The sequence below is a fragment of the Sphaerodactylus townsendi genome, linkage group LG07 (genome assembly GCF_021028975.2).
Source record: "Sphaerodactylus townsendi isolate TG3544 linkage group LG07, MPM_Stown_v2.3, whole genome shotgun sequence".
NCBI classification, from domain to species: Eukaryota; Metazoa; Chordata; class Lepidosauria; order Squamata; family Sphaerodactylidae; genus Sphaerodactylus; species Sphaerodactylus townsendi.
The window spans coordinates 118,189,338-118,202,721 of record NC_059431.1 but is presented as its reverse complement, the minus strand read 5'-3'; the positions used below and the strand labels follow the sequence as shown (position 1 = coordinate 118,202,721).

At 46.1% G+C, this 13,384-nt stretch overlaps 1 protein-coding gene across 1 annotated transcript in view; it reads left to right on the top strand.

Annotated features, from left to right (window-relative positions):
• The first annotated feature begins 461 nt into the window (after positions 1-461).
• Positions 462-13,384, top strand: part of TM9SF3 (transmembrane 9 superfamily member 3) — a 40,046-nt gene continuing 27,123 nt past the window's right edge. The window contains exons 1-2 of the mRNA XM_048502628.1: positions 462-620; positions 10,127-10,322. Of these exons, the coding sequence (XP_048358585.1) occupies positions 537-620; positions 10,127-10,322 (280 nt within the window). The 5' untranslated portion in view covers positions 462-536. The remainder of the gene's footprint in view (positions 621-10,126; positions 10,323-13,384) is intronic.

Genomic DNA, 13,384 nt, shown 5'->3' with positions numbered 1-13,384 from the left:
GACAACATAGCCAAAAAGGAAGAAAAGATAAAAGAAAAACATATCAAGTCCCCTCCCCCACTATAATAACCCTGCATGAATATTACCCCGATACATTACAACTTCCTAGGCCTCTGGCTGAGGCTCAAATTGTAATGAAAGGCCAACAACCAGCTAAAGAACTGGCAGCTGTGAAATCTACAATAGTAGTAGTAGTAGTAGTAGTAGTAGTAGTAACAATAATAATAATAATAATAATAATAATAATGATGATGATGATGATGATGATAATAATAATAATAATAATAATAAAATTCAATACATCACTATATACATGGTGACTTCCAGCAGCCTCGACCCAAAGGCGCCAACCCCACGTGCGGCCGCTGCAGCCAAGACAGGCGCCGTCCCGCCAGTCCGAACGCTGCGCCTTCCGTGTCGTTTGGGCCGCGCCGGCCGCCGTAGAGGAGCGGTTGTTCCGGCGGGCGCCCAGATGACGTGGCGGGAACGGCGGAAGCGGCGCCTCCTTTTCCTTGGCGGCGGCGGCGGCGGCGGCGATGGCGCCGGCCGGGCTCGTGTGGTGCGTGGCGGCGGCGGCTCTGTTGGTGTCGCGCGGCCGGGCGGACGAGCACGACCACACGGTGAGGGGCGGGGTGCGGCGCGACTGGAGGCCGGAGCGGGAGGGCCGCGTGCCGCGGGAAGGCGACCCGTGGGGCTGGGCCGGCGCCTGCTCCTCCTCCCGCGGCAGTGGGTCCGAGACCGGGCAGCGGGAGTGCAGGGGCCACCCGGGCTCGGAGCCCCGTCCTGAAGCTTGCGGGGTGGCCTGGGCGCCTTCGGTCCTGGCCTGCCTTGCAGGACGGTTGTGAGGGTGAAGGAGAGGGTGGGTAGGGGGCGGGGGCGGCGGGGGCGGCCCTGGGCCCGAGAGCCTCCCTGTCCCTCGCGTGACAAGCCAGCTGCCACCCCGGAAGCGCTGGGCCGAGCCAGTCCTCGTGGAGAAGTCCCACGGCCGTCCCGCAGGCGGGGCTTTCTGTCTGCTGGCCCCGAGGCCACAAAACCTTCGTGGCTTTGAAGATGCTGTGAGGGAATAGCAGGACTTCCCTTCTGGAAGTTCCTCCTGCAGCTGACTCTGGGGGGATCCTGCCCCCCCCTCCTCAGCCTGTCATCCCCTTGGTGCGCTTTGGCAACGCTGCAGACACTCCTGAGAGTTCAGTGGTCTTGTGCTCCTCGTGGTACGGAGAAGTGCTGAAAACACAGTGGCCTCTATGAAGCTTGCTTAGAGGGTGCATATTTAGAGGGAAATCTGGACCTAGGACTGTACCTGTCTGTGTGATGCAGCTCAAAGGCAGCCCAGGAAACAACTGCTCAAAGGGCTATGGGGAAGCTGAAATTTCTCTCTCTTTCTCACAATACTAGAACCAGGGGGCATTCATTGAAAATGCTGGGGGGAAGAATTAGGACTAATAAAAGGAAACACTTCTTCACGCAATGTGTGATTGGTGTTTGGAATATGCTGCCACAGGAGGTGGTGATGGCCACTAACCTGGATAGCTTTAAAAGGGGCTTGGACAGATTTATGGAGGAGAAGTCTGTCTATGGCTACCAATCTTGATCCATGAAGTCTCAAGATTTTACCAAATGCCTTAGCAGACCAGGTTGCTCAGGAGCAGCAGCAGCAGGAGCCATTGCTTTCCACACCTCCTGCATGCCAGAGCTTCCAGGCTGAGGGAGGCATCCTGGTGAACCACTGCGGTATGCAGGGGGGTGCTGGACTAGATGGACTCTGGTCTGATCCAGCAGGCTGTCTCTTATGTTCTTATGTCCCCCCCCCCCCTTCTTGCTGTGCTGCACCAGTTGATCACACACCTCAATAGGTGCTTCATCAGACCGCTGGTCTGTCAACATTGCTGTTGTTTGCTCTGACTGGCTTTTCAGGGCCTCCCAAAGGATTAGGCTTTGACACCTGTCATTTCCTGATCCTTTTAACCGGAGATGCTGATGATTGAATGTGTAGCTTCGTACATGCAAAGTAAATGCTGTCACAGAGTCCTGACCCCAAGGCTTAAATTTGAGCATTTTCGTAGCCTCAGCCAGGTATGTGGGGCTTTGCAGAATAATATATGCCAAAGGAAGGTACCTGCTTGGAGGAGCCATCAGTCTAAATTTCCACAGAAGAAATTCAACAGTGAGGGAAAGAAGGTAAGTAAGAGGCCACGGCGCAAGGGGAGATAAATATATGTGTTTACAAGTGTTGTTTATTTCTGTTGAGGGAGGTTAAGTGTTTGGGTTGCAGAGGCAAGAAGCCAAAAGTGCTTCAAGATTCAGCATGGAACATGAATGTAGCCTACAGTTCCTGTCACCAACTTTGGGTGGTGTGCCAGACTTTCCTGTTGCTCACCTGATTATTCTTTGTACTTCTACCTCTCAAGCGGCAAAAACTAGAATACATGAGCTAAGGTGGCATAGAGTACAGCAGTTTGCATCTCTCTCAAGAATTGTGCATATTTGCCAGTTTACTTGTAGAAAATAAGGGCATTTATCCATAACTACGTAAAATAATACAGTTTCATATGCTTAATTATAATATGCGTTATAAATAAATAAATTTTATCATAAGCAGTGAATTATATTTGCTAAGGAAGAATTGCATAAATTTCACTGTCTCCAAAGCGTCTGCTGATTTCTTAACTTAAGGTTGGAAACACTGAACTAGGCCGTACCAACTTGTATGAGAGCCGAGGCTGTGTTCTACGGCATACTTTCATGCAGACTTTGAGTGAAATGTTCAGTAATGGGATTATTTTTACCAGAGCAGGTCAGATCCCCCACTGTTTCGAGACCTTTTCAAATCATGTGAACAAAATTTTCAAGACACCTTTTGATTCTGGAATCAGAATTAGACCCCAGGAATCTTTATTGGTCTGTTCTAAAGATCAGTGGTGTTCTTATTTATTTTTATTTCATTAATATCCCACCCTTCTCCCCAGTGGGGAATCACGGTGGCCTAAATAATTCTCCCCTCATTTTTATCCTCACAACAATCCTGTTGTGCTGAGGATGGGTCTGCCCAAAGTCCCTGATCTGAGCTTGACATTTTCACCACTACACCATGTTAGCTTTCGTGTCCACATTCAGGCCATTTCTGCACAGCCAATTACAGCGTTGTGCTGTCAGTGTTATTGGCAATGCTGCAGCAAGCGAGCGTTCGCATGGGCAGGCTCTCTGTAGACAGGTAGCGCATCGGCTGAACCCCGGCGCTTCACTCAGCTGTGCTTTGGAAACGGTGTTCTTTTTTCCCCAGAGTAGACATCACGGGTGTTTGGCACCAGGATTGGCCAGTGTGGGCCACCATTGTGGGGGGTGGGCTCTGGGGCACCGATTCCTGGTGGACGCTTCACACTGTGCCGACTGTGGAGTGCTGTTGTTGAAAAGACACACTCGGTGAGCGACTTTTGAATAAACTGTTGTGGGCCCGCTGGAGCGTTGCCACATCGCTTGCAGCGTCGTTTCTGCAGTGATGGCCATGCAAACTCCCTGCCTATAACGCTGTTTTTACCATCCTTTTACTGTCTTTTTTGGCCCATGCAGAAACGGCCTCAGTGTGACTGTTGTAGGCAGTATTTCATTCTGTGTTTCTGGAAATTTGCCACCTTGCCTGTGTTGTAGTTATTGTCAACTGAGATCTGAGAGATCCAGATTCAAATTCCCACTCTGCCATAGAAGCTCACTGGGAGGAGAAAAATGGGGTCACCCGTCCTAAGCCTAACCTTTTGATCCCACCACCTAGCTGCTTCTGGGGTCCGGTGCAATGGTCCTACAATGGCTCACCTCGTTCCTCCAGAAGCGGACTCAGCAAGTGAGGTTAGGGGACAAGACCTCCAAACGGTGCCCACTTCAATGTAGGGTGCCACAGGGGGGCCTACTATCCCCTTTGTTATTTAACATCTATATGCGACCCCTTGCTCAGCTGGTGCGAAGTTTTGGGCTGACATGTTATCAATATGTGGATGACACTCAGCTCATTGTGTTGATGGAGGGGAGGCTCTCCAGCATTGTTTGGAGGCGGTCGCTGGTTGGTTGAGGCAAAGCAGGTTAAAACTCAATCCATCGAAGACAGAGGTCCTGTGGGTGGGCCGGGGGGGGGGGGCGGGGTTTCAGCCGCCACTGCTGAAGGGGACCTCCTTAGTGTTGGCCCCCTTCGTTCAGAATGGGGTCTGCCTAGACTCTGTCCTTTCTATGGAGTCCCAGGTGGCCCGCACGGCCCAAGTAGCATTTTACTATCTGCATCAGGCACGCCGGCTGGCCCTCTACGTCTCCCGGTCTGACCTGGCCACATTGATTCATGCGACTATCACCTCCAGGTTAGACTATTGCAACTTGCTCTATGCGGGCCTTCCCTTGTGGGTGATCCGGAAGTTGAACCTGGTCCAAAATGCAGTGGCTTGGCTCACTCTGGGACCACATCTCACCTGTGCTGAGCCGGCTGCATTGGCGCCTTCTGGAATTCCGGATCGTCTTTAAGGTGTTGCTTATAACCTTTAAGGCCCTCCACAGACTGGGGCCTACATATCTCAGGAACCGTCTGTCCCCATATGTCCCTAGTCGGCCTCTATTTTCAGCGTAGGCCAATCTGCTGGTGGTCCTGGGCCCCTCCATGATCTGGCTGACCTCCACCCGGGCCAGGGCCTTTAGTGCCCTGGCCTCTCCCTGGTGGAACAATCTCCCCCCTACCATCAGGGCCCTGCAGGATCTAGAACAGTTCTGCAGGGCCTGCAAGACAGAGTTGTTCCGCCGGGCTTTTGGGGAGGCCAGCCGCTGATGGTGCCGTCCCCTATATTCCATCCCATCTTTGGAATTATGTTTATAAGCGACCGCCGTTGAGCTGGGCTACCGAAATACTGAAACTACTGAAATTGTAATGTTTTTGGAGTTCTTGGAATGTTTTTAGAACGATTTTAACTGTTATTTATTGTTTTATTGTGGGCTTGTTGATTTGTTGTTTCTGATTTGTACACTATCCAGAGCCTGTAGGGGATGGGACGGTATATTAAGTATGAGAAATAAACAAACAAACAAACAAACAACCTACCTCGCAGGGTGGTTGTTAGGATAAAAGGGAGAGAAAGGGATCAATGGAAGTCACTCTGGGTCCTCATAGGGGTAAAAAGCAGGATATAAATGAAGTAAGAAAATAAACATAAATGCAGCAGTCAGTAGAGGGTTTTTAATTAATATTTTCATTTGTAATCTGTCTTTCTCCCTGGAACGCACACAGGTGCATCCTTGGATCTTCGCTTTTGAACCCTGAAGCGTGGCTTTCAGTCTTGCCCAGCTTACAGTAGCTTTGCAAAATTGGGCTTCTGGGATCAATTGTGTGTGATTTGATCAGGATGCAGGCTTTTCACGGCAGTATTTTTTTTTCTCAGTCAAGTTTGTTGAAGTTGCCCTTCTCTAGTAGCAGCTGGTTTCTGTCTCAAAATGCACAATTCATTCAAAGGCAGATTAGAGCAGATTGCTGCAGACAAGATTTCCATTGTATAGAGTTCTTAAATAAATAACTGATTTGTTACCGTAAAAGCATATTGACGTAAAACTGAGTAGTCTTGATTACAGCCTCACAGAACATACTCTAAGTGCTACCAAGTTCAGTTTTAAGAGTTTGTATATTTGTTTTCTGATCCAGCTCTTTCTTTTAATTGCTACGCGGTGAGGAAGACAGGTCCAGGCATTAACAAGCGCAAAGCAAGTAGCGTTTCCTCCCAGATCCTGGCTGTGTTTATTCCTCCACATCCATTTAATTATCTGTCCATCATAAATGGCTCAACTTCCCATATGTTTCACTTTTCCTCAACCAACAAGTACCTGACATCTTTCTAGAAACTTAGTAATATCCTTCAGTGTAGGGGCAGCCAATCAGCCATTTTGCCACGATTGCTTGCTGCACTATTGTGTTTTGGATTCTGGTTCTCTCCCCCTGCCCTACTAGCAGGGCACCCGTGCTTCGCTATGCATACTTCATCACAGGCTGTCTATGAATTTCAGGGTGACATTCAGCATACTTCATCACAGGCTCTCTATGAATTTCGGGGTGACATTCAGCATACCTCATCACAAGCTCTCTATTAACTTCGGGGTGACATTCAGCATACCTCATCACAGCCTGTCTGTGAACTTCTGGGTTGTTTTTCGCATATTTTGCAGCAGCTTCCCTTACTTGTCTTTTTAAAATCGAATCTGTAAATCGCTTTCTGAGTTTAATCCCTCTCCTCCCTTTATCTGTTTCAACAGAAGGAACAGGTTCGTATGCATTGAGGAGGTTGGTGGTAGAATCCAGTTGGGCCACCATTGGCTCAGTTGTGCTTTTTGTTTGGTGGGCATTATCAGAACTTGTCGATTCTACACATGGAAGTAAAGCGTCAAAGTGCCCTTCATTAAAATTTCCTGTGAAACGAATCATTTTTACTCCCTGTACTGCATCCTTTAGCTTGACAAGCAGGTTTTTAACTGTCACCTTTAGAATGTTCGTGCAGATGGCCAGCGTTCTACAGTAACGCAGATGGCCAGAGTTCAACAGTAAATGTGTCATAACTCGAGTAAAACTGAATATTTTGAAAAATCCTTTCTTAGTGAGCACCTAAACCACATAATGAACCGGTGTGCCAATTTCAACATTGTAGGTTTGGTGTTTTTTGAGGTTTTTTGATGAGTCAGTGAGTGAGTCAGTCAGTGGTATTTCACGTTTATAGATATAGATAATTGTACAGCATGGATTGAATGTTATTTTATTAATAATTTACCAGTAAGGGAAATGGCCATAAAGACACACTGGATTCTAGGTGATGTTTTTTTCTTTAACAGAGTAGTACAGTATAGCCAAATCAGGAAATGTTATATTTGCTCCAATTGGCCAGGTCTTTTTTTGTTGAAGTATCAGATCTACATTTTGCCACGTCATGGTTTTCAAATTGACCAAGTATTGAATGTCCAAGAATTTGATATTATCATTTTGCCCTGAGGAACCTGTAAGTAAAACACTCTTTTATCCTCCTCTACTCCCAGTATCAGCAAAAACAATTTGGAGCTGTGTTCAGATTTAACTTTAAACCAGATTATTTAAAATTTTATTATAGCAAAAATTTTGAAGGTAGTCTTCAATTTTTTAAAAACATCATTTTTCTATCCTCAACTGACTGCAAATGGGTTCTGATCCAGCTGTTCTCCCAAACCATTTGAAACTAAATTTATTGACTTTCAGAATGTTTGTGCAGTGTGTTTCCTCTCTTCCCAGAGCCCTCCAAGGCTGAAAGGATTATTCTGCATTACTCAGATTCTTGATTTCGTGCATTTTGAATGGTAGATCGGCCAGGCACAGAGCATTGACTGACTGGCTTTGTGGTTTTTCTGTGGCATCAGTGAAGATACAAAATCCCTTTGGGTGAGGGTAGGGGGTGAGGAATGTGGTTATTGGGAGAGCAAATATTCACGCAGTGTAGACTTCTATAGAATCAGAAGCAAGCAGGAAGCACCAGCTCCTTCCTGGTTTGTGAAGCATGGGAATGCTTAGGAGACCTGAGTTCCCCTTCCAGGTTGTGGTTATGGAACAGGCAAATTCGAGAGAGAACTTGCATGCCATCGGGGCTGCTGTTTGAATGATTAGCCAGAGGGCGGGGTTTTCAGGTTTAAAAAGTACAGGTTAGGCAGGTGCTTCATGAGAGACCACTCATAGAAAATACAGTCAAGTTAAGAAATGCTTGGACGTTTTGCATTTGCACAAAATTTTTCCATTCAAACTGATCTGAACCTCTGACTAGCAGTCAGGATCCTGTGACACTAGTAGCGTCACAAAGTGAGCGTCGCTGTCAGTATTGTCCCTATACAGCGGGCTCAATTGCCCATATTTTGCTTTACTGTTCGAAGTATAATAATATTAGAACTGATTTGAGAGCTTTATTACCATCAGGATTTATGCTTCTTTCAGACAAATTAAGAATGTTTAAGCTCTTGAATAATTCTGACAGAGATCTCGGAAGCAGTTGCTACATTTTTAATTCGTGACTTACAAGATGTGTAACAGTGATCCTTTTAACGTATCTGGAATGTTCAGTATTTCCTCGATCTTATGCCTAATAAAGGTTTTTGGATTGGATTAGTGGCGTTCAGGACATTCGCAACATTTTCTATCTGATGGAAAGCATTCTTGGGTCATAGATAATTTTGTCTCAGAAAGTTTGTTGATTAGATTTCAGTCTCACTCTAATTCATTTAATGTTTTGGGAAAGTAGCGTACGTGGACACGTTTAAAATCTCCTATGTTACTTCTCAACTTCCTTGCTTCCTTTTCCTGTTTCCCTGGAAGCATTCCGTTTTGCCATTTGTCCTTGAAGGCCGTCTTGTTGCCTTCCTGTTTACATGCCAGATCCTGAGCGTTCAAACCCATTCCAGAGTGGCCTTTCGCAGCAGTTTTGTTATTAACTTGATCTCTCCTGGGCATCTGTACGTTAAGGAGCACAGTTGGTTTAAAGACTGCTGTCCCAGAGGAAGATGGTGACTTCCTTTAGATTTCTTTCAAACTGACGCAGCAGCACGAGTCAGATGACCAGCCCACTAGCGCTCATTGTTCCTGGGGAGCAGGTAGCAGGTGCTCTTGTGGGAAGGATTGAATGGCAAGCCGCACCTGCTTCTCTCCATTGGCTTGCTGGTGCCTCCGGCTGCACCAGCGCAGCTCTAGCAAGAGTCATGGCTCTGTGCTTCTGGAGCACACACACCCAGCAGCCAGAACTTCAAGGCCAGAGGATAAGACAGGTTGAGTCAGCAGTCTGATCAGGAAGTGCTGTGCATAGATGCTCATTCAGACGAGAAGTTACTGATTGCAGGAGGAGGGGAGCTGTTTGCAACGCTGCTCTTCATTTGGGGATATGTTTTAGCGTCAAAGTGGTTGATGGTGCAGAGGTTAAATTCACTAGCCGAAGAGCAGAGGAGCAGAGGTGGGCCGAATGGGTCTTTAGGGGAGTTCCTGTCAGAACATGTGTGAATGTTTAGATGAGCAAAATCTAAATGACAGCTGGACCCTCCTTCTAACAGGTGCCGTGTGCAGATTAGTACCGAGTGCACAGCTTGTACCGTGTGCACACCTGATAAGGTGAGGGCACCTGATTGGTACCACTTTTGTATATAGTTAGCACAGACAGCAGTGTGACGTGTGCCTAAAAACACCTGTGGTCTGGCGAAGCACTTTGTCAGTAGATAGCAATAAATAGAACTGCACTGGTGACTGTGTGTCTGTCAGTTCTTGTCTACATTGCGTCCTGCAAGGTGGTCTACTCTGAGTAAATCCGCTGCTTCAACAGTTCCATTGTCTCCACTGCTCTCAGCTGCTCAAGGTGGAAGATAATCTGAACAATTACCAGGTCCTTGCTAGTGTTCAACTTGCCCTTAAATTGTATTGTCGAAGGCTTTTACGGCCGGAATCACAAGGGTGTTGTGGGTTTCCCAGGTTGTATGGTCGTGTTCCAGTAGCATTTTCTCCAGAGGATCCTCTGAAGATGCCAGGCACAGATGCAGGCGAAACATCAGGAGAAAATGCTACTGGAACCTGACCATTCGGCCTGGAAAACCCACAACACCCTACCCTTAAATTAAACTCAGGAGCTCTGTGCTTCTTGGGGCAAGATAAAGATGGGTGGGTAGATCATGTATAACAAGAGCCAGTGGGATGCAGTGAGTAAGGTGTCAGACTGGGATCTGGAAAACCTACATTAAAATCCCTGCTCATGCCATAGAGACTTGCTGGGGGACCACACATAGTCTCTTAGCCTTGACCTGTCTTGCAAAGGAGAGAAGGACAGTGTGAACTTCTTTGGGGAGAAAGGCAGGATATAAATAAGTCACAAGGACAACACCCATGGCTACTTGGCTCAGCACACCCTTTGCTACCCGTGGCAAATAGAAAGGGGTCTTCAAAGCATTCATTACACAGGGGTGCTGTGTGGTTTCCGGGCTGTATGGCCATGTTCTAGCAGCATTCTCTCCTGACATTTCGCCTGCATCTGTGGCTGGCATCTTCAGAGGATCTGAATTCATTACACAGTCTGATGAGTATCTTTTAGGCTGCAATGAATCCCTCATTCTTCTAAATATGCTTTCTTTTCAGTACCAAGACAAAGAAGAAGTTGTTCTGTGGATGAATACTGTGGGACCATACCACAATCGCCAAGAAACCTACAAATATTTTTCTCTCCCTTTTTGTGGAGGATCAAAAAAGAGCATAGATCATTACCACGAAACACTGGGAGAAGCCCTTCAAGGGGTAGAATTGGAGTTCAGTGGCTTGGACATTAAATTCAAAGGTAAAGACCAATTTGTACTGCTTTTACTAGTGCCTATTGAAATTGTACACTACCATCTCATTCTTAAACATATATAGAAAAAAGAGACATGTCTATTTTCAGATGGTTGTTATTAAGTATGCATAGGGTTGTAGAAGCCCTCCGGGGATAGGGCGGTATATCAAATTAATTAATCAATCAATTAAATAAATAAATAAATAAACATAATAGAATGGAATCCCTGTTTGTTAGCGATAATATTATAATATATCTCTTGTTTGAAACTTGCGCAGACCTGGTCATGCTGGGGAGCAGACATTGTCTCTTGACTTCCCCCTGCCTTGAGTGCATTATATCAGCACTAGTGTTAAGGATGGCCAGGGTTTGCCATAAACGAATACTGGAAATTGGCTAACATGTGTTACCTGGGGAACTTCTGTAGGAGTGGCTGCCTTGGCATTCCATGTGCAGTCCCTTATCATAGTTAAAAGGGGAGCAAGTTTTGCAGGTGGGAGAACGGATGTACTTTACATTAAATGCAGATATCTTTGAGAATCTCTGCTGTGCCTACAATCTGTGAGGGATTGATTGATTGATTGATTGATTGATTGATTGATTGATTGATTGATTGATTGATTGATTGATTGATTGATTGATTGATTGATTGATTGATTGATTGACTGGCTGTTGGATTTATATACCACCCTTCCCCGAAGGGCTCAGGGCAGTGTACAAAAGGAATATAACCAAACAGAACATAAATTAAAACTAATACAAATTAGTTGTATTTGTATAATATAAGCCATGTGTCATTATTAATATAATAATATAAGCCATGTGTCATTATTAAAACCATTAAAACAGCATGATAGCATTACAATATACGAAACCAGCATCCGAGATCTAAAACTAAACCCTCCCAAGGAACCTAAAAGGCTCCTCACTAAAATGGGCCACGTAATGGGATGCAGACATTACAAAGCTAGGGTGAATTTGTTGTTTGGGGGGGGGGGGAGTTATGCTAAGCCTATTGTAGCAACGGAGCTGTCAGTAAATTGGTGGCGGGGGCATTGAGTTTTACAGGGGTCTTGCTGTGCGAGAAAGACTAACGTTTCTTTTAGCATAAGCTGCAGTGGGCTACAGCTTGCCGGCGCAGCTTTTAGCTGTGGAGAATTGATCATACAGCTTGTGAAGATGCCTTGTGAGCACACGTCCTTAGTGTTGCTGCTACAAATGTTTGTGGGGTTATTTTCTGCCTTTGCCTTGTGCCTGAAAAATCCCATGAGGAATTAAAAGTATTAGATTACATTTTGACCGTAGCTTTCTAGGAACACTTGGCATGTAGGCCTGTCTTCTGTGGCCTTCCTGCGGGTCATTCTGCGGGTCATTCTTCCTGCTTCCTATTTAGCAGTGACCCTGGATGGGTTTTCAGGATCTCGTTCTGTGTGAATAGACAGCATGGCCTTAAATTAATTCTTTTGGAATCTGTATGCTGCCTGTCCAGAGAACTGCTCTAGGTAGTTTAAAGCTAATAAAACAGAACCATTAAAATAAGAACATAAGAACTAGCCTGCTGGATCAGAACAGAGTCCATCTAGTCCAGCACTCTGCTACTCGCAGTGGCCCACCAGGTGCCTTTGGGAGCTCACAAGCAGGAGGTGAAAGCAATGGCCTGCTGCTGCTGCTGCTGCTGCTCGCGAGCACCTGGTCTACTAGGGCATCTGCAATCTCAGATCAAGGAGGATCAAGATTGGTAGCCATAGATTGACTTCTCCTCCATCAATCTGTCCAAGCCCTTTTTAAAGCTATCCAGGTTAGTGGCCATCATTACCTCCTGTGGCAGCATATTCCAAACACCAATCACACGTTGTTGCGTGAAGAAGTGTTTCCTTTTATTAGTCCTAATTCTTCCCCCCAGCATTTTCAATGAATGCCCCCTGGTTCTAGTATTGTGAGAAAGAGAGAAGAATTTCTCTCTGTCAACATTTTCTACCCCATGCATAATTTTATAGACTTCAATCATATCCCCCCTCAGCCGTCTCCTCTCCAAACTAGAGAGTCCCAAACGCTGCAGCCTCTCCTCATAAGGAAGGTGCTCCAGTCCCTCAATCATCCTCGTTGCCCTTCTCTGCACTTTTTCTCTCTCTTCGATATCCTTTTTGAGATGTGGCAGCATAAAAGACACACTGAGCAGCCTAGAATGACATAGGTAAAATAATAATCAAACCAGGAACAGACCATTAAAAAATTTAAAAGGTAAAACTGCTTAGTTTAATGCCTGGGTACAAAAGGAATGGCTACTGTCTAGAAGTGAGGGAGGGAGGTGCCTTGAGGCCGGTCTCTTGAGGGAGGACATTCCAGAAGCAAGGCCTCTGAAATATATCCATGCACCTATTCCCCTCGGGTTAGACAACTGCAATGCATGCCACACGAGGAGGCCTCTGCGGGTAATTTGGAAATATCAGATTGGTCTTTTGCTAGTTTTTGGAAGCTCTGCACTAGCTGCAGTTTGGCAACTGAGGCAAATGCAGAGGGCATGGTGCTGACCTAAAAGCCCTGGATGACCTAAGGACAGCATGCCCAAAGGACAGCCGGCTCCTGTCCTCTGCAGACATACCTGGGCAATTTCAATTGCGGTCTCTGTCCTGATACAGCCCCTTCCCTCTGGCTCACCTGGACCCCAGTTTATGTCTGCAGTGTTCAAAGATCCCAGACGAATGAGGTTAAAACACAGTAGTTTTATTCCAAGAATCACTCAGTAACAACCGAACGGCAATACTTGTAGCTGCACTCATTAATTACCAAATGCTGTTAATTACAGCTTCAACTATGGCAATTGCTTTGGGTCAATACACTACAACATCCTTGAGGGTGCTTGGCAAAAAACCCCCAAACCCCAAGTCCTTCCAAGCAATTTAGACCCCCTGTGGTTGCTTTTTACTGCCATACCTTTTAATGTTGGTTGCTAATGCTGGTTTTAGTTGATGGTTTTGTTTTAGGTTTGTCTTGGATGTCTTTTAATGTTGGTTGCTAATGCTGGTTTTAGTTGATGGTTTTGTTTTAGGTTTGTCTTGGATGTCATC